The 26,388-nt window shown below is 40.5% G+C and overlaps 1 protein-coding gene across 1 annotated transcript in view; it reads right to left on the reverse strand.

The window, feature by feature from the left end:
• LOC119724571 (kinesin-like protein KIF13B) overlaps positions 1–26,388 on the reverse strand; it is a 97,116-nt gene that overhangs the window by 32,292 nt on the left and 38,436 nt on the right. The window contains exons 7-20 of the mRNA XM_038195676.1: positions 15,037–15,149; positions 13,943–14,063; positions 13,114–13,266; positions 12,344–12,403; positions 11,663–11,773; positions 10,839–10,973; positions 9,749–9,888; positions 8,918–9,033; positions 8,118–8,216; positions 7,662–7,899; positions 5,013–5,175; positions 4,208–4,354; positions 2,733–2,777; positions 112–141 (exon numbers count right to left, since the gene is read on the reverse strand). Of these exons, the coding sequence (XP_038051604.1) occupies positions 112–141; positions 2,733–2,777; positions 4,208–4,354; positions 5,013–5,175; positions 7,662–7,899; positions 8,118–8,216; positions 8,918–9,033; positions 9,749–9,888; positions 10,839–10,973; positions 11,663–11,773; positions 12,344–12,403; positions 13,114–13,266; positions 13,943–14,063; positions 15,037–15,149 (1,671 nt within the window). The remainder of the gene's footprint in view (positions 1–111; positions 142–2,732; positions 2,778–4,207; positions 4,355–5,012; positions 5,176–7,661; positions 7,900–8,117; positions 8,217–8,917; positions 9,034–9,748; positions 9,889–10,838; positions 10,974–11,662; positions 11,774–12,343; positions 12,404–13,113; positions 13,267–13,942; positions 14,064–15,036; positions 15,150–26,388) is intronic.

Consider the following 26,388-nt stretch of genomic DNA (forward strand, 5'->3'; position numbering starts at 1 on the left):
TTTTTTTTTTTACAGATTTATTCAACATACTATATAGGACCATGCAGTGCAATGAGGTCACGTGATGTACAAAACAAAGGTCAAAATTTAAGGTCAAAGTTCAAGGGTCACCTGCAGAGATAGAATCCCGGCTAGGAAATCCTGACAAGCGAAATGGGTTAGTGGAGAGAAAGACAAGCGTTAGGTTAGGTTTACTAAGACAGTTACTGATTACATTTGGCTATGAATTAGTATTACAATATACATACACATACATGTATGATAATGGTTCTCACTTGCTTAAGCAGGTTTTAGTAGCAAGAAAAGAAAACTTTTACCATCTCAGCCCCATTTACCAAGATACATGTACATTGTACACAGCCCTATACTATGGCCACGCACTGGAGTAGACTGTGCTGTAGGCCATACAAATGTGAGCACTAATAGTTAAAAAATGATGTCATTTTTTCCATGGAAATATTTCGACTCATATCGGTACTCGGAAAGGGGGTTCACCTACCCATACGTTTCAATATTTCACCAAAAGTAGGACGTCCTCATGCTTCCTTCTGATGAGTAGGACATCCAACAGCCGTTGGGTCAGCAGTACATTATGCATACACAGTACAGTCCATTGACCCGACGGCAATTGGATGTCCTACTCAGCGTAAATAATCGAGGTGCCCAGTGATCGGGTCTTCTGATCGATCCCCGAATGTGATTTATTTTCCCGCATATGATACGGCCATAACCCAGGCATGGCGTACTTCACGTGCATACATTAACGAAAGCGAATTCTTTTGGTCGGGGAACCAGACTAGTTTTACTTCACTCAGCTGGGCGCGCCGTGAACTTCCATTTTGGTGGGCAACTTAAGTTTTAATTTCACCAGAAGGAAGTCCTAGTTTTGGCGAAATATTGAAATGTATGGGTAAGTGAACCTCCTTGCCGAGTATGAGTTCAAAATATTTCCATGAACAAATGACATCAGTTTAACTTAGTTACTCAGTACTCACGTTTGTATGGCCTTCAGCATAGAGTCTACTCCAGTGCGTGGCCATAGAACAGGGCTACATTGTACACTGTAACTTCAAAGTTTTCCATAAATTTAATGCTTATGCCACATCTTGGGGTATACCAGCAGTGCGAATGTTCAAAATAGGGGTGTATGTACATTTACGGGTAGTACAGGAACCGGGTACCGGATTGAGGGGGAAAAATGGTACCCAGGTAGCCGTTAAAACAAACCAATCCCAAAATTCAAATACCAGAAGTTGCTGTTCAGGTTGTTCATAAAGGTCCGCACGATAATACGACCACATCGGTGCTTGAATACAGCAAGATACAAGAGTGTACAGTAAGCATATCTTTATGGTGTTAACTGCAACTTTCGACAATCGTGGAAAATGTTTTGTTTTCCCATTTTGCCTGGTTTTCATTTTGAAAATTCCCCCAAAAATGACATTCAATACCTTTCTTTTTCATTGTCTGAGAAGTTACTAAGTAATTTGTACTTCTGATACACAGCCCCAGTTAAGAAAAAAATGTATGTGGGGTAATGGAGTTACCAACTAATGTGTGACATTTATGGCACTGAAAAGGCAAACTACTGTACGATGCAGAGGCATGCAAGCAAGGAGCAAATGTCAATAAATCATAATGGGGATGATGGGTGCGTTCGAGTAGCTCACCCGGGTCGACTCGGGTAAAGGCAGACGGGGTTAGCCATGACAGCCGGGCTAATGGAACGCTCAACTGCAGGCCATCACGATCCTCATGTGATGCCCGTAGCCGTAGCCACTGACAACACGCCTGTTTCGGATTGGGCCTTAGTTTGAGATTTACTGCTTTTCAGTCAATTGCCGAACTCCAAAAAAAGTCGGGCTGGAATTATAGCCTCAAAATTCGCAGTGAACTCAATAAATGATTACCCTTTAGACTTCAAAGAAAGTGAATTTTTAAGTCCACTTGAGATTTCCGCTGTCCGGCCGCCACATTTGTCCATTGCTTGGAATGAACAAAGCATGCATGTGACGTATTTCCACCAGTGACTCTGCTCATGAGCAGGGTATGTGGTGACTGACCTGGGTGAGCCCCGAGAATGACGTCAGAGCTAATCGAACGGCGTCGACCTGGGTGAGCTAAACAAACGCACCCAATGACATGAAGAAACCACCACGGAAAGGACAAGGAAGGTACATGTAGAAGAACAGACAGTGATGTAAATGGCGATGATGATGAGGATAATGGTTACAATGAGAAGGTGACACAACATGGAGGCGATGTACATGTAGAGAAGGATGACATCAGCAAGTACGGTACAAGGACGGTAACAGAACTGACAATGACGAAAGATACTCATGACAAAAAAGACAAAAGTCCTATGAAAAAGATGTGACGTAGAAGAGGGGATGATGTTGATGATGATGAAGATGACAAAGAAGATGACGTCACTGACATGACGATGGGTAACAATGGCAGGATTGTGACAATGACAAATCAAAAGTGACATTCAGGAGCTGTCATCATGGTTTGAAATTTCTTCTTCATGACATAAGGGACAGATTTTTGACACATGGTGTCATTCGTTAGTCTCAATGTGCAGTGTTAAACACTACTCTAATCTGCCTAACGTGCTGTCAAATAAGTATGGCAAATGAACAGGGGTATACAAGTGCACGGCAGCAAACAGAGACCAAATCTGGCGAACAGCCCCAGGGACAGACAGGGTGACAAATCCCAGAACAAATCACCTGAGACTCAAAAAAGGAGAGCTTGCGAGGCCGCATCGGTCCATCCTGTAAATGAGGAAGGACATGTCATGGAAGGTCACGGAGGTGAAAGATCAGTCGCATGAATTGGGGTCATGGGTCAGGGATCATGAATTCTGGGGGTCATGGGTTCAGGGGTCTTTTAAGCCATGGATCATGAGGTCAGTGATCATGAGTTTAATGGTTCCTGGGGTCAGGAGGTCAGGGGTCATGAGTAAGGAAGTCAATGGAGTCATGGTGGGTCAAGAGGTAAATAGCTCAGTAGATCAGGTCAGGGTCATCAGGTCAGGGTCATGGGGTCAGGAGGTCGAGCTCAGGAAGTCAGGTCATGAGGTCAGGTTGGGAGGTTGAGATGTCAAGTGGTCAGGAAGTCAGGAGATCAGGAAGTCAGGAGATCAGGAAGTCACGAGGTCAGGAGGTTCGGAGGCCAAGTCAGGAGGTTGGAATGTCAGGAGGTCATGAGGTCAGCTGGTCAGGAAGTCAGGTCAGGAGGCCAGGTCTGGAGGTTGGGATGCCAGGAAGTCAGGATTTCAGGAAGTCAGGAGGTCAGGTCAGGAGGTTGGGAGGTTAAGATGTCAGGAGTTCAGGAAGTCAGGAGATCAGGACATCAGGAGGCTAGGTCAGGAGGTTGGGCTGTCAGGAGGTCAGGAGGTCAGGAAGTCAGGAGGTTGGGATGTCAGGAGGCCATGTCAGGAGGTTAGGATGTCAGGAGGCCAGGTCAGGAGGTTGGGATGTCAGGAGGCCAGGTCAGGAGCTTGGGATCTCAGGAGGTCAGGAAGTCAGGAGGCCATGTCAGGAGGTCAGGAAGTCAGGAGATCAGGAGATCAGGAGGTTGGGATGTCAGGAGGTCAGGAGGTCAGGGTCATGAGTTCAAGACTCTTGAGGTCAGAGTTCATTCACTATGAAATCATGGAAAGGGTACATGTCACTCTATTGAATTATCGATCACATGACAAGGGGAATATTTTATGGTTTCAAACAAGGAATTGTGGGATATTAATCACACTCACTCGTGCTGATTAGTCCGATTAGATTAAACATTGATCAAATTTGTATCTAATATGCATGCTAATTTTTCATAATAAAAAACTAGTACTGCTTGCAAAATTATGTATTCTGAGGGGACTATCAAGGCTTCCTAAAAGTACCGACTGCCTTGACTTGTTCCAAGAAATTTGCTAGACACTAAAGAGAATGTTCAGAAAATGAAAGAAAAGATTCAATGCTTTTTTTTTTTTGAATTAATGCCTTCTGAAAGCTTCACAAAGAACTTTGTCCAGGAAACATTTTAAAAATTCAAAGTCTCAAAATTTAAACAAGAGAAGGCCGTCAACTCACTTTGAGTGGTAGACCTTTCTGTACATATGGGCAGGAACATTAGAAGGCCATTAACTTTCTTTGAGTGGTAGACCTTTGTCTATAATGTGGACAGGAACATTAGAAGGCCATCAACTCACTTTGAGCGGTAGACCCTTCTCTTTCCTCTCGTTGTACATCTCCCGCATGTCAATGATCTTGTTCTCCAACTTCTCCACCGACCAGATCTGGGTGCCTCGGTCCTTCCTCTTGACTTGGATGGCCGGCTCGCTGACAATGGCTCCTCGCTGGGAAAAAAAACAAACCACCAAACAATATCAACTTATTTGTAAAGCAGGATATTCTTTCCATTTTTGAAGTCGAGTCCATGGCAGGTCCATCACAAATTTAGGGCTAATTCTGTCAAACAAAATGTAGTGCGTTCATCTTGAAGGATGTTCTTTATAGTGATCCCTGTTAGCTATTTTCTTTGCAGCATTGCTAATGTTGCTAGCATCAGGACTTTGGGCACGATCCCTGGCTACATGGAATGTACATGTTTATGGCTTCTAACTAGCACTCCTTGGACAACAACATTAAACAATTGGGGAAACCTAAACATGGGCTCAATCCTGAGGTCGCAGGTTCAAACCCCGCTCCAGTCAATTTCTCTGTTTGGCTTTGAAAAAAATTATTTGAATTTAGTAACTATGAATGCACCAAATGTCTATTCGTGCCTATCCGAGCTGTGCAAATGCATTGCCCACGTAAGCCCGGTTCATACTTCACGTGAAAGCGAAAGCGAAGCGGAATTCGTGACGTCAACAATACATTCGAAGCGCGTCCACCATTGTTGACGACATGAATTTCGCTTTGCACAAGCTTTCGCGTGAAGTATGAACCGGGCTTAAGATGGCCATTATGCATCAGGTCTATTCTCATGAAGTAAATGAATTCACTCTTTACTTTTCTGTTTGGAGTAAGGTTGCAGGCTGGTATCTGCAACGTGACTCTGAACTCCGTCAGTTTGCCCATCTCCTCGCCCAGGAAGTTGGCTTCTCGGACCAGCGCGTTGGCTTTGACGACTTCCTCCCGTAGCCGGGCTAGACTCTGGCGGAATAGCTCGTCTCTGAACAAACAGAAAAAAACATTGCGAGAGTCCATGCAACTTATCAAAATTCAAAACAGGCTGGTGAAAATTTGTGTCTATATAGGCTCTGTGCGCGAACCCCAGAGGGCGCTTGGAAAAAAAAACTTTGGGGAGTCCCGTGTACGGGACACACCCTGCTTTTGCACATATAGTGCGAAGTATATATGCACGACTTATTCCGTTCTGAATGTGCACAAAACAATAGCGTCCTCGCGTGAGCGTCAGGCGTTGTCAATGCATTCAAATATCACTCTAAGTGGTCTCCCCCAACTCTCCCTTTCTTACCGTTGAGGGGGTACGTGTGCACGGAGCCCATAGACTCTTTGCAAGATCTATGAGCTACACAGTGTGTAAAAAAAAAAAGGACACTTGCTTTTATAATACCTGCACTGGTTTGCGCACGAGAGTGGCATCAATGAGTGCACCGTTACTAGTATGTAGAAAAAGAAAATTACTGCATTTGGGCTGAAATATGAGTGAAAAGTGAAAGTTTAATAAGTTTTGGGATAAATGGGTTAATAAACATTTCCCCCATGACTGAACTTAGAAGTTGTACTCAAATTAATTTATTGGAATGCATGTTTTAATTTCAATGATGAATTAGATTCTTATATTTCACAATGGTGTGATTTGTGGATGATTATAGTACATTTTATGTGTGTAAAAGCTTAACTGATTGGAAAGTCTGGTTCCTGGCAGGCAACATAAACTTGTGAATACAACTAAAACATAGTCACCTGACTGGTGGGGTTTTTCAACACTTTTTATCTAGGCTTTCTAATAATAATACTAATAATACCGAAGTCTTATATAGCGCACGTATCTACCAACAATTAGGTACTCAAGGCGCTGAAAATTATGTCTATTATTAGAGACAGGTAAATGAAGTACATGAGAAATATGAGAACCATTATGTAGGACTTTTATAATGGTTTACAAGGTGCTGCGGCGCATTAAGCAGCCACTGCCAGAAACACCAGGGCAAACCCCTTCTCTTGGCGATAAGTGTTACTGGGTTCTTTAACGTGCATTACACAACACACGGGACCTACGGCTTCACGTTCCATCCAAAGGACGAAGCAATAATGGTAAAGTGCCTTGCTCAGGAGCACAAGCACCATGTTCCCACGGTCAGAATTCAAACCCGTGTACCACGGCACACGAGTCGAACACCGTAACCACTGGACCACAGCACCCCACTAGGACTAGTATTAACGAATGATGACCATAAATAAAATGAAAATATACCCTGTATTAAAATGATTGAGAATTTGGTTCCTCACTTTTAATCTAATGGTTAAGATGAGGATCCAGAAATGGTTGAAACAATGTTATTAACCAGCTAACGCTGGAGGATATGTAAAAAGGATTTGGCAATGTATATTCACAGGGGCGGGTGACACATTACATCATCAAGCTTTCCCTGAGTATCCGGCGTTGGACGTGTATACATGTCAGTGGTTCACATTGCTTTTGTACACACTGCGTTTTGAACTTGAACTTGGCCGCTGTACATGGCCTGTCGTCAAGCAAATAGCGCTCTGTGGCAGGGCCTCAGGGTGTTGCAAAATATGACTTTAAAGTGAGAAGTATCATATAAATATTGTACATATGACTCTCAAGAGTCAGTATATGTGGTGTTCGACTTAATACAAAATTTGGCCAGTACATATTGTCTTTTTTTCAAAAATGGTGTTTTTCGGCCGAAAATTATCCCGGCGGCAAGTGGTTAAGTCTCTCTACTGTTGATTTACGTGTAACAAATTGTGACCCCCTCTCGTGTTTTGCTTTATGGATTTGATTGGTTAATGTTGATCATGTGATACCAGGGGATGGCCATGATGGCGGAAAAAAAGGAAACCTTCTTGACTTACTCAAGCCGGGAAGAGGGAGAGGCATTAATAGGAGAAATACTAGGACTGCAAAAAGAGAAGTTACATGTAGATATTTAAAAGTACTAAAAGAAACTAAAAAGTACTACAACGGACCTGAAACTAATGAATGGCTGAACCGAGGAGTTACAGAACAAAAACGTAAAATTGTTTAACACTTAACTCTTAACAATTTTTTTTAGAACCCTATTACATATACTGACATTTTGAAGGAAAAAAGTCATCTCATTTTCAAACATCTTCCACACATTTTCTAAAATCCCAAACAAATTTCAATTATTTTTTTCAACAAAAAAAAAATGTAAAATTAAAAAGATGGGATTCCAACCCCACAAATTATATTTTTGTTGCAAAGTACTCAAAATTTGTTTCTTAAGATCCCCAAAATATTTTTATATAAACAACTAAAACAAAATTTTCAAGAGAAAGATCTATCAAGCTCAATTATTTTTAAGACCAGAACGATTAATTCTTGACATAATTTGTGATGTACGTTAAACCTTTCAAATTAGGTAACACATTTTTAAGTTGTTAAAGATAGATAAATTGCCAATTTTTGTTTCCCCTTCATACCTTTCCTCAGCCCACTCCTTATACTTCAGGTTCTGTCCCGCATCCATACTGGCCTCGCTACCAGGGCTCTGATCCGAGAAGTAAGCCGTGTCCGTCCTCTCCATGGCTTGCCGCGGCATCAGTTGCTTTCTTAACGTCTCCAGCTCGCGCTCGTACTTCTCGCGTTGCTTCTCGAGGGCGCCCTTCTTGTCCTTCTGGTGCTGCGACTCCAGGAGCTGCATGGCGGCTTGGACGGGATCTGATTGGTCGAAAAAAGGCAAAGGAAATATTTTTATTTGATACCGGATTTTACCCTTCAACGCCATTTTGTTTGACTTTATACATGTACATGTATGCTCACTGCTGACCTACAGCTTGTGAGAAAATTTCACAAAAAAAACAAGCTTTCAGTCGGCAGCGAGTATAAAGAATTTCAAGGTCAGTCAAGGATCGTCACAGGTTGCCATGGTAACCTACCATTTGTCATTTCTTTCATCATGACTTCATTCTGGGCGTAGACGAAGTCGTAGTTGGAATTCTGGGGCTCCACATCTGGCGTTGATGCACCACTCGATCCTACCAAATAATGGACAAGAGTTCAGAGGGTCAAAGGTCGCAACTCACAGGTCAACTTTTTAAGTGCAAAAAATTAAAGACAGAATTTAGCTGTTCAAAAATTAAGAGCAATAGTCCAAAAACAAATGAACAATGGTATTTCAAAAAAAGCAAAACCTAGGACAAATTAAACGACAAATTTGCTAATCTGTATTGAAAGTAAATGCTCAAACGTGCCCTCTACTGACCATTAAGAATAAGCTCAGGAGACCTAATCTGACTACCTACTTCACTGAGAATGTAGCAATTAAAGATTTGAGTTTACGTCTTCATATAAATGTGCAACTTAACTCCTATTTACTTTATAAAAAAATATTAAGGTTGCCTTTAAATTTAGTTTACTCCCCGGTTAATGCCGGTACCCATTTATACTCCTGGGTGGAGCGAGGCAAGTGGGGGTGAAGTGGCTTGCCCAAGGACACAACATATGTCCAGCAGCTGGATTCGAACCCCTGATCCTCTGATCATGAGTCACGAACCCTAATCACTAGGCCTCACTCCCCACCGACACTTTTTGTGGCACTTCAAAATATATTTCAGGGCACTGTTAAAGTCAAACTTTATTTGTTTTGCTTTTCCAAATACCCGTTTTGATTTGAGTTTTTTTTGTTTTGTTTTTAGTGTTTGAGAGTGTCAAATGTTATGAGTTTTAGAATTCTTACCAACTCCTGGAGGCCTGGGGCAGTTGATACGGAAGAAGTGGTAGTTGCCTAGTAGTATCCTGTCGCCATGTCTTAGGCCTGTCCGGTCCGTGATCGCTGAACCGTTCACGCAACATCTGGGAAAGATATAGCAGCGGTTATCGTAATAATACCTTGTGAATGTTGTGACTTGTTTAACTTACTCTAGAAAAATAGCTGTTTTTATGCTGAATATGGAGTGGAAAATTAATTTCAAAGATTATATAAACACCGTGGCTATTGTTACGGCAGTCGACAGTCTGGTTCCCTGACCTGACAATAATCCACATCTGGATATTTTGGTCTCGGAACCAGACTATCAACTGAATGGTTTTCGGACTTTATTTCCTTTAAAAAAAAAGGAAATCCTCCAAAGCCAATGATCACTTTAAAAAAAAAATAAGAAATCTTCTTCAATAAAAAATAGGATTTGATTCATAACATAAAAGTAAAGAAATTTTTCAAAGGGGGGGGGGGGGGGGGGGTGGGGGAATCTCCGAACAATCGGACTCGATTCCGATACCTTTGGCTTGGCATGGTAGTCCAACGTTGACCCAACCGAGCTACCAATGGGCTCTGGTTGGAATTGCAGGTATAAAAGTGATATTGATTCCCAATAGTCTTTTTGCGATACCGTAACGATAGCCATTGAAATTTACGTTATGATTACCATAATTAGAGCCACTACTCTATGTAAAACGGGTTAGCTACGCCATCACCCGAGCTAACTCTAAGATTCTGTGGTGAGAAAGGATTGATCGTGTCTGTCTTTCAGTCAGGCAGACGATCTGTTTGTTGGTCTGTCTCACTTACTTGGCTCCGTCTATGGGTATTAAGTACACGTCCATTTCATTCTCGACGTCGATGATGCAGTGTTGGGGCATGATGCCAAGACCGTTAAGCTGGATGTCTTGTTTCTTGTCTGAGTCGACTCCTCCGACCAATGTGTGCTCCTGTTACAGAAGATAGTAAAAAGAACATCACATTATAGACCAGGGACTGCAAACTGATATATAACAGTGTTTGTGATTGGTTGATGCTGAAACCATTTAGCTGGGTGTCCTGTTCCTTGTCTGAGTCCATCCCACCAACCAATGTGTGCTCTTGATAAAGAAGATGATACAAAATACATTTAATTTTGGAACAGGGAATCCAAACTGACATATAACAGTGTCTGTGATTGGTTGACCCCAAGACCATTCAACTGGATGTCCTGTTCCTTGTTTTAGTCAACCCCATCAACCATTGTGTGCTCCTGTTATAGAAAATGGTCAAGGGTACATTGTATTTCACAATAGGGAATCCAAATGGATATATAACAGAGTCTGTGATTGGTTGATAAAAAAGACCTTTCAGAAACACATGGTTGATTCAAGATTGCAGAAATTGAGTAACCAAAACCAAAAGTTGAACTTATGAGCTGTTAGACTGTAGAAAGTGACTTTTGTAAGAAATGTAAGAACTAATGATCCTGCATCTGTAACACTGAAATGCCTTAATCCTTCAAACTCCAACGGGATGTTTTTGGAAGATTTTGTAGGATTTAGGAATGCTGAGCCCAGCCACTATTACTTTACACAGAGCTGGATGCCCCTTGAAACTTGGTAGGTACAAAGAGTGTGCCATTGGGTTCCTGCACAGTGGAGGATTTTGTAGGATTGAGGAAAGTAGAGTCCAGCCACTATTACTTTACATGGGGCTTGATGCAGCTTGAAACTTGGTTGGTACAAAGAGTGTGCCATTGGGTCCCTGCACAGTGGAGGATTTTGTAGGATTGAGGAAGGTAGAGCCAAGCCACAATTATTTACATCAAATTGATGCCCCTTGAAACTTGGTAGGTACAAAGAGTGTGTCATTGGGATTTCTCGTATGAATGACGGGTTCTTAGGATGAAGAATTTCACCTTAAGGTAGTAGACCAGTAGTTCGTTCAGCGACGGATCGGCGTTTAGGTTGACCAGGAAGCATCTGTTGCGCTCCACTTTGATTCCGGAGGTCTGGACGGAGATTCCCATCTTCTCAAGAGTTTGTTGCCGTTCCTGTAATAAATGAAAAATTTTAGAGCCAAGTTTTGACCACAAAAAATGTAAAACAATGGACGGAAGGTCATTAGTTGACTAGTAGTTGAATTTGAACAGACCGTATTTTGTGCTTGTGTGCTTATATGGCAGTAATTACTTTTAGAACCACCCTATTTTGTTGCCATTAGAACCACCCTATTTTGTTGCCATTGCTTTTTGTACAGAAGTCGACCGAATGGTTCTTGAACTTTACTTCCCTTTAAAAAAAATTGTTTAGTGTCATGAATCAGAAAGAAAAATTTAATCTGGCTTTCACCAACTGTTAAGGCGAGTTCAAAATGTAAGATTGGGTTTTCATTCTCTTAAGCCATGTAAGCACGGTTCATACTTCATGCGAGTGCAAATCGAACTTGTCTTCAAGAAGAAATTGACGCCGCGGAATTTGCTGGAGTTGAAACGTATTCAACTTTTGCGAATTCTCAACACCAAAACTTGCACTGATGTCACAAATTCGCGTTCACGTTCGCTTTCGCGCCTAGCAGAAATTCGCGTTCACGTTCGCTTTCGCGCCTAGCAGAACCGGGCTGGGAAAGGGGTCCTAAAAGTAAGTAATGCCACTAATTTTATGGAGCGAATGTTTCAATGGTCTAAAATTTTATATGCACAGATCATAATAGCTGCAGTTTTTAAGTAACAACGTAGGTTACCTTATGAACGTGTTCCGTCTTGAGTAACTTGTCCTCCCAGCTTAGCGTCATCTCTCTCATCAGCTTCTCCGATTCTGCTAGCCTTTCCTTCAACGTGTCTGCCTTCATACTCTGCAGACAAAACAAGAAAAGAAATGGCACCAATTTCTCCGTTACCTTAATTGTGGCTTTACTTGTGATAAATTAACCAACAACGCTGTTTCAAAGACAGATTTCATTGGCTTTTCCACATAGTTGCAGAAAAGCCTTTGTTTTTGTTCTGATTTTTTTTCTTTCCCTTTTTTTTCTTTTTGTTCTAACCCAAATCCCATAGACTAAAACATCATAATGGGGAAAAGCCCTATGTTCTGTTCATCTAACAGATGTAGATCTAGTTTGTATTTGAAAGCAATGTTAAGTACGTCTGTGAAAATTTTACCCAATAAAGAAAAGCATTTTTTAATTATCATAAATTGTAATACTCAAAGAATAAGCACTTTTTCCAAGGAAATATCTCAGTTTCTGCCAACCTGCGTTGCACAACTTTCTCCAGAATAGTACTCGGTATTTAATAAAAATGGTGTCATAAAATTTACAAACCCTCAGCCAAAATATTTATTAAGGCTATTAACTATAGATATTCACTACAGGAAAAAGGAATTTTAAAACTTACAATGAAATATTATTATGTATGTTGCTTACCACTGCTTCTTTCAGCTGCTTTTTAAGGGAGTCCACTTCTTCCCTAAGTTCCCGGATTATCTGAGGAAAAAAAAAACAAATCAAAGATGATAACTTCTTGGAATGGTTTGTACACCAACCATACGATGGAGGAACTTTTGGCAGAATTTTTTGGCCAGCGTCGATTAAATCAATTGCTATGTCCTCATTTCACCTTACATAGGAAAGTATGATAGCAGAAGATGGCCCAATTTCATAAACCAGCTAAGCGGAAAAATACTGCTTAGCAGCAAAAACAGATTACCAGTCAAAATGTCACACAATGTACATTGCTTGCTACTGGTTCCCGGCTGATTTTGCTCAGCACATCAATTTGCTAAGCGTGGAATGTACTTGCTTAGCAAAAACAGGTTACCAGCCAAAATGTCACACAATGTACATTGTTTGTGGCTGATTCCCGGCTGATTCTTGCTAAGCACAGAAAATTTGCTAAGCCCGGAAAATATTTGCTTAACAAAAACAGGTTACCAGCCAAAATGTATATGTTGAGGTGTATGGTTTGTGGCTGGTTCTCTGCTCATTTATGCTTAGCACATAAAATTGCGGGTAATATTTTCTGCTTAGCAGCATCGTGAAATTGGGCCCTGGTGAGAACCAGTTACATGCAGTATACATTTCATGACAATTTTAGCTGGTTACCAGTTTTTGCTTAAGAAACATTTTATGTGCTTAGCCAAAAACCAAAAATATTCGTGGGCCTGATGTTTCGGAAAATCAAGATGGCCACTCACTCTAGCATTAGGATCTTCATTGATGACAGCGTGGTTGACAATTCTCTTGGCCCTGTCTGCGTATCGTAGCGTCGATAGCGTCTCTTCGTAGTTATCGCTGGAGGGACTGATCGTAGCCACCATGACCGTTTTGCTATTGCCTCCTAAACACTCCTGGAAATATGGAATGTTGTTTTGAAAACTGTCAGTAAGAAAAAATTCAAATTACTTAAAGCCAGAGTCCATCATTTGCAGCTATCCAAAAAGTAACTGGCGTAATTATTGTTGAAAAACATTCTTGGCTGAAAGACAGTAAGGGGACTAAACTCCCTGTGAAATTAATCTTTCTGGCAAGCTGTCATATTGAAGAAATCAACGAAAGAAGGCCTTTCCAACGGTGCGTCTTAAGAAGCACCGTTGGAAATTTCTGTTAGCCGTTCGTTTTTTCATTCGGCGAAGCGCGCGCAAGCGTTGACACTACGCACACGCGCGCGCGGTTGCTATAATTCGTCGGATCGGTGCGCGACATCGCGTAGCTGCAATCGGCTAGTGAGAACGTGTCTCGGACGCTGAATTCAGGCCCAATTCAAAACATGATTCAGCAACTTTTGATTTGAAATCAAGATCCTAGAAAGTTGTTTTTCTCGAAATATACAGCTGAAAATGAGCTAAAATTTCATCAGGTTAGTTGTTCAGCACCCTTCTTTAGATTTTGAGCACTTTTGTTGCTTCAAACGAACAAAATGCACAAATTATAAATGATGGACTATACCTTTAAGTTGACTGTTATTTGTAATAAGTTGATGGTTTATTCCAAGAATTTTTCTCGGTTGTGAGACGTTTTCCTTACCTTCAGTAACCACGTGAGTACCGAGTCCCGATAAGGCACAAATGTGTTCTTCTTCTTCCCTTTCATGGGTACTGACTGGTCGGCTAGCGCAGATATAACAAGACCTAGCGTTGTGAGCGACCTGAAAACATAAGCAATAAACTTTTGAAACATACATCCTTCATAATAGATGGGTTGAAAAAAAATCAGTTAGGAGTTATTTTGCACGTCCAAAATGTGTTTTCAACAACTGTTAGTTTTGAAATGACTTATTATGTTGACATTATGCCTTGGCATGAATATTTAAATAGAGAGTAAGTTTGGGCATGAACTATAGTTAACTTTGGTTCGACTAACTGCTTGAGGAAGGATGGTTGGACTGCTCTAGTCCACTATTTGGAACTGGAGCATCATATTGCACAGGAGGGCCAGGAGGGCACAATTGCAGAATACCCCGCCACTCCATACACTTCGTAGCCGGCTACGGAGTCACAGTTGACTGCCCTCAATAAACCTTCTCAGAGCTACATGCATGTACTACGCGTCATGCTCCACTGCACTCCCACTCCGTATCCCCGTAGCCGGCAACAGGGTAGTTAGTTTGGACTTAGAATTTTTTCAGCAACTCCCATTACTTTTGTGTTGCTTCGTTCTCAAGGGGACCTCCACTCCGTGTCCGCGTAGCTGGCAACAATTGGTTTGGACTAGAATTGTTTCTTTTCCAGCGATTCCAACCACGTAGCCGGATGATTATAGGGGTGTATTTCCGAGTGGCGGGGTATTCTGCAATTACTCCCACAGGAGGGAGCCAGCATCAAGAACTTTCTTGACATTTTGAAAATCAATTGACTAGAGGCGTTCGCACGTTGCTATGAGTGCGCAGGCGTAAGTGACATCACACATCAACCACTAGTCGACTAATGGTCCTAGCCCGAACTTTCACTGAGTTTGACCACTACGTCACTGGTCATAAGACCAACCTAGATCTCATTGTCGAAATTCCCATCTGCTATCATGAGAGATTTTGAGGCTGTGTTGCATGTGTGTCTTCTTTCTGATTTTTCTTATTATAAGAATTGGCAAGAACTGAACTTTACTGTACTTTATGAACTTACTTGTTAATATTGCCCCCTTCCCTTAGCCTGTCCCCCGTGGAGCCAGTCTTCTGAACGCGCTCGCTGCCGGCCAGATCCACTAGGCTGATTTTGCTGACTTTCTCCCCAGAAACCTGGTCAGAAGAAGAAAAAATAGAGAACAAAATAAATTAAGTAAGTTTTTTGATAGTGTCTACGTTTAATATGCATGTACATGTAACTGTAGTAACAAAATCGTCAATCCATTGCAAATTCAGCATTGTGGCTCTGAAACCTGGAAACAAAACTGTAAAGAGAAATAAACAAAAATGAATTTGATTTTTGGGGATGGAAGAAAATTCCGACAGCTATCCCATGAAAACCCACGAGATAAGGTGTAAAAAGAAAGCCAAATTCTTCGTCGACCAAGATTGGACTTGAACCTCAGTCACAGAGGTGAAAGGCTAGGAAAAATACCCATGTTGGTTTCGAACCCTGGTGACAAGAAAGACAAGCAGGGATAATGACAGACTGGGCTATGGGAATCGAACCCAGTCCACAAACGTGGAAGGCCAGGAAATATTGTGTCCAAACCCCGGTCACGGAAAGGAAAAGCACAGAAAATGACCACTGCAAGACTAGAACCCAAGGCCACAAAGGTGAAAAAAATCTAAAACTGTGGGATTTGAACCCAAGTCACAATGGTGATACCGGTAGGCAAGGAAAAATTTCACTTTTCTAATAATTCTAATAATAATAACAGATAATTTATAAGGCGCACAGCATCTGGAGAACCATTCAAAGGCGCCGATCACTAGCAAATCACTAATAAATGATAGATTGAAAAGATGAGTCTTAAGATAGCGTTTGAATGATGACATATCAGTTGTGTCCCTTAACTCGTCTGGCAAGGAATTCCAGAGACGCGGTGCAAAGCTGGAAAAGGCCCGGTCCCCGTAGCTTGCCAGGCGAGTTTTGGGAAGAGAAAGTATCTGTGATGAAGAAGATCCGAGGCCTGGTCGCATGTTGCGAAGTTGTAACAGGTCTCGTATGTAGGATGGAGCTAATCCATGAAGGGCTTTGAATGTAAGGAGCAGGATTTTGAATTGTATTCTGTATTTAACAGGAAGCCAATGAAGATTGTATAATATAGGTGTTATGTGCTCGTATGATCTTGTTCTGGTCAGTAAGCGGGCAGAAGCATTTTGGACTCTCTGGAGGCATTTTAATGATTGCTGAGGTAGTCCTGTAAGTAAACTGTTGCAGAAGTCTAGTCTGGATGAGATGAATGCATGGATGAGTTTTGGCACTAAAATGAATTGGCCTAACGAAATAATCTGAATATGGAAACAACACATGAATTTCTCATGGTAATCACACATACATTGTAAAGGCATTTCTGTCTTTTTTTTTCAGATTGACCATCTAATATTTTTTACCTTTTTTCAAACATGCAGCCAATTGAATTTTAAATAGTAATTCATAAATACCTAAGACAGTTTACCCATTCCTATTGGTCGAGAGCCCGTCATGTGGCCGGTTTTAAACGGTTGATAAAGACATGGATTGCTGGTCTTAAACACTTTTCCAGTGTCACATGAAATTTGGACTCCTATATATGAAATCCGATGCCTTGTTTTGACTTTTGGACAGAAAAGTTTTGAATTTTTTTGACCGAAAAGGTATTTATGAATTGGAATAAATATGTGCTTGGTCGGTATTAAACACTATGTTTAAGACCGGTAGGAGTCTAGAATCCTGGCCAAATCTCGCTGGGCCCCCAACCCCCCGGCCCCCGTTCAATGTTGTCTCTCATTGCACGGTGTGTGCTCCATCAGCTGGAGAGAACAACACTGACCAGGGAGCAGGGGAGTGGGTGACCGTGGCAGGCTCAGGAAGTGTCCCAACCGTTTTGGCCGGGATTGTAGATAATTACCTTCGCATCAGCATCCAGACTCCAATTGGTCTTAAGTGTTTAAAACCTCCAAAGCACACATTTATTCCCTTATTCTCAAAAGGGATTAACATAAACATGGTTAATTTACTTATTTTTTTTATATTACCCGAGGGATTAAAATAGATACATGTACATATACCTATTTTTCTTTCATCTCATTCAAATGTTATTATTCAAACATCTTTCTCAAATTTATTTTATCAAATTTCTGACTCAATATATTTAAATTTTTAATAATAATAATAACCGTATTTATATAGCGCCTTTTCCAAAAGGATACAAAGTGCTGGGGGAGAATGCAACCAAAAACAGGCAAATGAAGTATATGAACATATGAGACCAATTATGTAGCACCTTTTTGCTAGTGCTGCGGCGCACATTGCTGCCACTGCCAGAAACACCGGGGCAAACCCCTTCTCTTAGCAACAAGTGTATACTGGGATCTTTAACGTGCATATTACACAACACACGGGGCCTACGGCTTTACGCCCCATCCGAAGGACGAGGCAATAATGGTAAAGTGCCTTGCTCAAGAGCACAAGCACCATGTTCCCACAGTCAGGATTTGAACCCATGTACCACGTACGGCACACGAGTCGAACACCCTAACCATTGGACCACAGCGCCCCACGTTTTCAAATTCCATGGCAGAAATAGTTACTTGGAGAAACACAAATTCCAAACTTAAAACCTTACATTACTTCAGCATGTTCGAAATAATAACAACCTGTGACGGTAACTGTTCCCTGAACCAAAAAAAAATCAATTAAGTCTGTCAGAAACGTCAAACTATCGGACTGAAAATCCTTTTGTAACTGAGCTCCTTCGACACATTCATGTCATTTTTTCGGGCCGATCACGTTACAAAACTCAACTGTCGTGCCGCTGTTTTTTTGCTTTCTTCTATTTTTTTTCTTCCCCAAAAAATATGAAACCAATCCTTCTGAATTTCAAGCAAGTCCGATGGGACTTGATCTGAATGTAATCCGGTACGTCACCCACGCATGGTTTGCCTGTTGGCTCAATACAAATACTCAACAAAAAAATCACAGCACAACTTCGTCCTTGCTATACTTTTGCCAATCAAAGAAAAAAATCACCATGGTTACACAAGATGGCGGACAACTAAAAGCCATTATGATTTGCGGTTAAGTTGTCTGCTAGACATGCTAGATCATCTAAAATGCCTTAATAAAATCTGATGACAAATGATAGCATCAGGATACCCTTAACTTGCTGACCACTCAAAGAAATAAAATATTGCCATAGTTACACAAGATGGCCGACAACTAAAAGCCATTATTATGATTTGCGGTTAAGTTGTCTGCTAGACATGCTAGATCATCTCAAATGTCTTAATAAAATCTGATGACAAATGATAGCATCAGGATAACCTTACCCTGCTTACCACACAAAGAAATAAAATATTGCCATGGTTACACAAGATGGCCGACAACTAAAAACCATTATTATGATTTGCGATTAAGTTGTCTGCTAGACATGCTAGATCATCTCAAATGCTTTAATAAAATCTGATGACAAATGATAGCATCAGGATACCCTTACCCTGCTTACCACACAAAGAAATAAAATATTGCCATGGTTACACAAAATGGCTGACAGCTTAAAGCAATTATGATATGCATCAAGTACTATCTATCATCTCAAATGCTGACATGAATTCTTCAGACAACTGACAGCATTAGTATAGTTAGGATATCTGCCCTACTTTGCCAATTTAACTTAAATTTATCTGCTTGAAAAGTAATATCTATTTAGGCTTGTCAATCAACCAAAGTGTCTATTTCTGAATCATTTTCTCCCTCTTTTTTAGACTAGCACAATGGCCAGTAAAAAAAAAAATGTTGTTTCCATCAAGGTCTGTGACAGAAATGATGTTAATTGGAAAGAGCATTTAAAAGTAGGATATAAACGTCCACACAACCATCCTTTAAAAAATGGGCTTTTTTGAGTTATTCTTGCGAGAACGAATTTCGGAGGTCAAATTTTGACTCTCGAAAATCGAGCTGTTGGGTGCTAGTTGTGAATCCTGCCGCACATGTTCCACCAGTGTATCGCATTCTGCGGACGTGCGAAAAACAACATTTGTGTATTGGTGCTGTTTGTATTGTGTCATACACACAACGTGTACCATACATTGCATGAATATGGCTGGTAATATGTATCAAAATGTCCGCCGCGTCCGTTGTAAAAAAAGGGGGTTTTTTTCCATCTTTTCTCAGGAACTGTAAGACATTAGGTTAGTTTCCTTCCAACCAGACCCTTGAAATAGGATAAGTAAACAATCCAAAACATAAAATTTTCGGGGATTTCAGGCCGTATAATATTCCTTTAATTCCTCTATCGCACAACACTGGCGATTTGGCAGTCATAATTATCAGGTCACATGATCGCATTACCTCACGGCCAATAGAGGGCGCTTTCGACTTATTCATTACATCCTGGGCAGTTAAAAGGGTTGAGGGCAGTATCATTGATAAACAAGCAAGTCCAAAACAAGTAGGAAGTGATGGGCCCAAGAACCATCGCTTTCAATTCACGTGGCCAAGAGTGACAACAGAAAAACAATCAAAATCCTAGACCAAAGTCTGGACTCTCGACACTCGATGACAAATTCTTTCGCCGCACTACTTCGCAAACACCAAGGATTTCCCCCTTTGAACTTGACTGGTTGACAGACAACTTGCAAATCTGTCATTCAAACTCGTACCAACAAACATGTAACCAGCACCACAACTCGGCAATTGCACAGAAAACTGCCCCCCCCCCCCATAAAAAAAAGGCGATTGTGTAGTGTAGGGCCCCTGTTTTGTTTCGATCAAATTAGAATCAAGAATGTTTTATTACTAAAAAATGACATTGTCAACCTAAAGCAGACTTCTTTCAATGTAATGACACCTTTTTGGTAATTTTTGAACGGTTTCTTTGGGTAGAAATTACAATTTTCCTGCGTGGTTTACGGGCTGGTTGGTGCCGTGCAGCGCAACTTGCGTGCTCACGGTACATCGCGCGGTGATCGCCATCTTTATTTTCGTGTTGCGTTTTGTCGTTGTCATCGTCGTTTTACCCCCAACTTTCCCTCAAAAATTCAAAACCCTGCCCTTTATCTTTGACATACATATGTTCTTAATGTCGCAAACTAATTTGGTAGGTCAAATAATTTAAAAGTGGATTTTGTTCCCTATAGGAACCGGGCCCGTAGATACACGATCTCCCAAAAAAAAATCCAAAAATCTTGCAAATAGTTCCTTGCACCATGTGACAACCACAAGTTTAACATTACTAATTTTTACAGGTGAAGTGCTGGGGCCCCATTTCTTTTTGTAGCTTTGCAGAAAAAAATATTCTTGCTTACCACATATTCTCGCTTAGCAAAAATCAGCTGGGCACCAGTCATTAGCTATCAACATTACATGACATTTTGGTCGGTAACCCATATTCACTAAGCAAATATTTTCTGTGCTTAGCATTTATTTCTGTACTTGGAAGCTTAGCAGACAATTATTGCTGGGAACCGGTCACAAGCAAAAAACATATGGCATTTCGCCGGGCTGGTAACCGATTTTGGCTGAACAAATTGAATTTGCGCTAAGCATGTTTCGTTGACAGATGTTCCACTATGACAGATCTTTAATCAAAACTTCCAATCAATGCTATATCTCTCATCTCGATATATCAATGATAAGCCAACAGCAGCAACCAATCAGTTATCAGAACCACAGCGTTCGTGACTTCAGGCACGTTTTCTCTAATCAGAAACATTCAACGAATTTCCCGCAATGATCTAGATATCCATCTTGGCCCAATTTTCATAGTGCAGAAAAAATAGCTTAGGAAAGTTACGTGCTTAGCTCAAACTGGCAGAGAACCAGGCCACAAGCAATTCAAATCTAATGAAACTTGGATGGTAACCCAACCTATTTTTGTTAAGTTATTAACCCTCCTGCTATTTAAGCACTCACAGACTGTCAAATTTTTCATCCACTTCCCCTGGGAAATACTTTCAACACTGGCTAGTCACCAGCAGTCAGATCATACATGTACATGTATGTCAAGCAAGCACTGTGACTAGTCAAATTCAGTCAACAGACCATGAACAGACACAGCAGGCAAGTACGCGCCCACCACTACCTGCTCACTCACCCTGGTATTGGATCATATGCAACATTTTTGAACGCGTACATGCAAATTAGGAATAGTCTGGTGCCTGCCTGTGCATTACATTAGCATGAGTTTTTGTATGTGGTATCTGGGGTAAAAACAGAATCAATTCGTCAGCCGTGAGTTACGAAAACACAATTGTTTTCTAAGTTAAAATGTTACAATCTTATCCCACCAATATACAGTATCATATCTCATATTAATATAAGCAAATTGGAAAGGAAAGGAGTAATTTTGAGAAGGCGCGGACGTTATAATTACAGTGATCGTGAAAACACGTAATGCACGTTGAAAATAACACCACCAAGTACGCGATATAAATCCATTACTAGCCAATTGCGGTATCGAATCAGAATACAGGAAAAAAGTTTCCTATCCAGGGCTTACTATTGGAAACAACGTTGGAAATAAAGTAAGCACTGGGGACGAGGTTGGGCTAGCGTAGTCTTTGTTTCTAACCCCCCCCCCAAAAAAGTTTTTAAAAATCCAATTTTGTCAAACTTCTTTCACTCAATCCAGATGAACCTTTACAATAACTCTGAACTATCCTCACACACACACAAAAAAGAAAAAAAACATTCCTTGAAATCTCCACGTAGCCTTGCCAACCTCTCACAATAATTGCAATCTCGGGGAAATCGGCAACCGTCGATGACAAATTTCTTCATCTAGCGCGTCCTCTTCATTCCTGATTGTTTCGGATTCATCGCTAGTGACAACCGACAACAGCTCACTCCAAAAACTAGACACTTTAAAGATGCTCCTTCAGCATTTTTCTTTATCATGGATTTAATGCTCTTATTTTTCTTTTTGCAGCCGTGTGGTTGCGAAGGCCGATTTCTTAAGGTTGCATGATACTTTATTTTGAATGAAACAACATGCACACAGACATGTTCACGTTGGTTGGCGAAATCTTTGAAATTATTTACTCCCGTTTGGAAGACCATTTCTTCATGCAACTTTCAGGGTTTTTTTCCCTTACAACATGTACAATGATCCAAGTATGTGCTAAAAATTGTTTTGATATGTTCGATACTTTTCGTTGAAATTGGAAAATAGGCCTGTCTACGTGCATTTAAAAAAGTTGTAACACTGGTGTTTGCAATATCTGTCAATCTTTTCAAACCTCACAAATCTTAATGAGGTTCCTATCCATTATGGTGTGTAGTAAAAATATGCAGAATAGCCTCCTTCACGAGTTATTAATTAATAAATATCACCCTTTTGCCGGCTTCCATTGGTCGATACCAAGACCAACGTGAAGTCATGCCGAGTGACGCTCATGAATATGCTAATATGCGCTTTGTCATTGTTGCCCCAAAATCGGCCAGGCATGCAAGCCAACCTAAAAACCATGCACGTGAGTTTGGTCGGCAAAAAATCCTTGCCAAAAAAATCTCATTTTTATATGCCTACATAAGTCATAAACCGGTACATCATTTGAAAGCTCTTAATATTCAACTGAATTCAGTCAAGCCAAAAATAAAAAATATAAATGAAATTTTTTTTTATTATGATCTAGAGGCTAAATTTTGCAGAGCTGCTCATCACAAAATCATGCTAAGCATGTAAAAAAAATTTGCTTACCAAACACAGGTCACCCACCAAAATTGCATGTGATGTGTATTGCCACTGCCTGGTAACCCGAATGAATTTTGTTCAGCACACAAATTTGTTAAGCAATATTTTCTGATTTTTAGAAATCGGTGTCAATTTTAAAGGAATCAACAAGACTACTTAGCCTGAGCTAGAGCCATACATGTAGTTATGGTGATAGGGGGACACATTTCAAACCTCGCCTGCCCCTTTAAGAGATGTGAGAGTGGTCAGGATCGTTTCGTGTTTTAAGGAGGTCGCCGGAGACAAACAAATTAAAGAGCATGGAGGCGGACACAAGATAAATATTATTGCGTACAAGAGCGTCTGCCATTTTGGATTTTGTCTTGTCGTGTCAAAGTCGAGTCGGCAAACAGTGTGCAGGAATGTGGGTCACTCGGATAATGAAAATGTTACGAAGTTTTGGAATTGACTTTAGATTTTCTGAATTCCTTATCATGACACATGTTGCAAATGATTTGAGACTAAAAATAAAGGCTAATTCCTTCAGATTTAGAAATATTGGACAAACTTCACAGCAACTTACAGCTATATTCTTCAAAATGTAAATTTGTTTAATACCTTTTTAAATACGATTTAAAAAAAAATTCCCTTTCAAACAAAAAAAGAGATAAAAATGCCATATTTGCAAATTGTTTGGTATAACTTTTGAAAGTTAAGTAAAACAGCCTAATTCTTTGAAATTTCAATATTACCGGTAGGTTTTGCCCTTCACAGACGTATAAACACTATATTCTCAGTGTGCTACCCCCGAGTGAAAGTTGGAAAAAAATCACTTGGGTAAGACTCGAACCCACGACCTCCTGCTTTCTAGTGCAGATGTCTTACAACTCGACCACCAAGCTTGCCATGCTTGCGGGATCGGTTGGCTGGTTCGAATCTGATGTAGCAGCGGGCACCGCAATGAAACCACTCATAAGATGGAAATTTGTGTCAGGATAATGTAAATTCAATATTAGGTACCGGTATCTCAAAAATATTTGAAAAAGTACCAATTTTTTAGCAAATGAAAAGGTGAGAGTTTCTACATTTTTTGGAAAACTTAAAAAAAAGCTGCAAAATTATTGAACTAATTGACTACTCTGGTAAAAAATAATTACAATAGACCTTAATCATGCTGCCACCATTTTAGTCATGTTTCCTGTATCCAATAACAGTACTGAATGATAATGTTTTTTGTGCAAAAAGGAACCGGACTATTTTTCCTTCCATCAGCCTCGCTTTAGTTACGTTGATTTGAATGGGGAAAAATATCAAGATGGTAATGGTCTATACATGTAGAATGAATGTTATAATGCTAAAGAAACCTGGGCTTATTCATATCAATAACTCAATTTGCAAACATTTCTGACAGTCCAAAAATGCGCAAATGAAAATACTGTTTGCGTTTCCCTTTAAAGGGAAGATACAACATTTGCAAACATCGCCAAACAAAATGATCAATTTATCACAAAATACCTTACTGGATTGTTAGGAATGACAGTCTAAAGCATCCTGTAAAATCGTGGCTCCTGGTGTGCTGACATTTTCAAGAAAACTTGTATTTTTCCAACGCTGGTTGGCCGACCAGCGTTGGAGAAAACTGGCAATTTTTTGAAAACTGCTCCGACTTTTGCATACTTAGTTTTTCTGCATTTTCTTTGCTATTGATTACACACCTATAAGGGGGTACAAGTCTGCTAGACTGACTCTCTGACCTTACAATTCCCCAAAGTCTATAAATTGCTCCGTTTCATCTTAAGTGGGGTCAGGGAACCAGACTGCAAGAACATGATTGGTTTTCTTGGTTTTACCAGCATCTTCAAGCCCAAAACGTGTCATTTTAACAACATTTGCTATAACATACTAATCCTCCAAATCCATTTATTTCTGAAAATTGCAGCAAAAGCAAATGTTGTAGATTCCCTTTAAATCACTCTTCTGATCCGTTTCTGTCGCCAAGGACTGATTCCCCACAACATTTGCCTCCCAACACAGACCCTGGAAAGCAATCCGACTGCGCAATTTCAGAGAAAAAAAAACACAACTGAGCTCGTCTTTCCAAATAAAAAAAAACAAAAACAAGAAGTAAGAGAGAAAGAGAGATGGGCTGTTTTATCGAATTTGCTCCGGGATGTTTTAGTAGGGTTTACTTTCCAAATACGAGGCAGGCACCGGCTAGCTTGCCATCTAGAATGACAGGCCGTGAGACGCGTTGCCTACGAGCGACACTTGATGAAATTGTAATACTGGAATGGATATTTTCGGGGGGGGGGGGGGGGATGAATTGGACAATAATGCTGTTTAGTTTGGACGAGTCAGGTTTTACACACACACACAACAGCCAGGTTCTGTGTTGTACGTTTAGTCTAGTCTTTTTTCAGTGTCCTGGAAGTGTACTGAAATATGAGGCAATGTAGAAAAACGTAAGCTTGCGAAACGAGACAGTGTGGTTTGAGAACTGGGACTTTTAATTATGCATTGGAATTTAAGTACTTAGAAAAATAGGTATGCTGAATATCAGACTCGGACTCGAGCTGTGTCCAAGCCGTGTTTCCAAACGCGCATAGATATATTTCTACTCTAGCTGGGCAGATAGGGGAAATATTTGGGGGAATTGTGCCTTTGGGCAATTCCGCGGTTACTCATGTTACATTTTCGTAACGTGAGTAATCAATATTGTGCGTCTTGTTTAATATACATAACACATTTTTCTGGATGTCATCTTTGGTGCTTAGGTAGGTCTAGGTCTACTCTATCTATCATGGGGATAACAGTTATTAAACCTTTTCAGTAAGGTAATTACAGCTCAAGGAAACTCAAAAGTACATCAAAAATGTAGCGTGAGTAACCGTGGAATTGCCCCTTCGATGATACAAGCATGGCACTTGCCACATGGTCAGAGCATGTCTTAAGAAACAATATTTGGCTATAGCGCCATCGCAGATTTGTCCTTTGAAAAAATATAGGTAGAATAAAAAGCAATTTTCAAAATTTTCAAAATGGCTGCCATTGCTTGATATTCTACCTTATGTTTTCAAAGGACAAAATAACCTGGGATGGCCCTATAGCCAAAAATCTTTCTCATGACATAACTCTGTCTGTGTGCCAAATGCCATGCTTGTATCATCAAACTCGAGACACAATCCCATCACCTATCTTTTCGCCAAAATGTTGTCAAGTTACACATCAGTTATCTCAGAATATTATATATTTGACAAACCTGTAACCATGGTAACCAGTGGAGTACGGTAATTCTACCTCTTTGTCTGTTTTGACAGTTCACTTACAGAGCCAATTGTTCTGTTAATGCTAATTAATGCTGGTTTTTTTTACCCATGATTAGTAACTATTCATACTGTATACGCAAGCCTAAGAGGCAATAAAATAAAATTAATCATGTGAAATAATACGACAGGCGATGGTTCAAGCCAAAATGTCATTCTTCTCAAAAAGTACAATGAACTACATGTACATGTACATGTGTACATGTAGTGCATGCATCAGGCATTACAAACTGTGTTAATAGTGCGAGTTGCTTCATGCAAATTCATGCAAACCTATGCGCCATGCATTTATGGTGTGTGCAGCCTTTTCACCTTGTTGAATCCCTAAGCACCAGAAAGCAGTTTTTTATGACATTTGAAGTAAATAAGCCA

This window comes from Patiria miniata, unplaced genomic scaffold (assembly GCF_015706575.1).
Source record: "Patiria miniata isolate m_02_andy unplaced genomic scaffold, ASM1570657v1 HiC_scaffold_18, whole genome shotgun sequence".
Lineage (NCBI taxonomy): Eukaryota > Metazoa > Echinodermata > Asteroidea > Valvatida > Asterinidae > Patiria > Patiria miniata.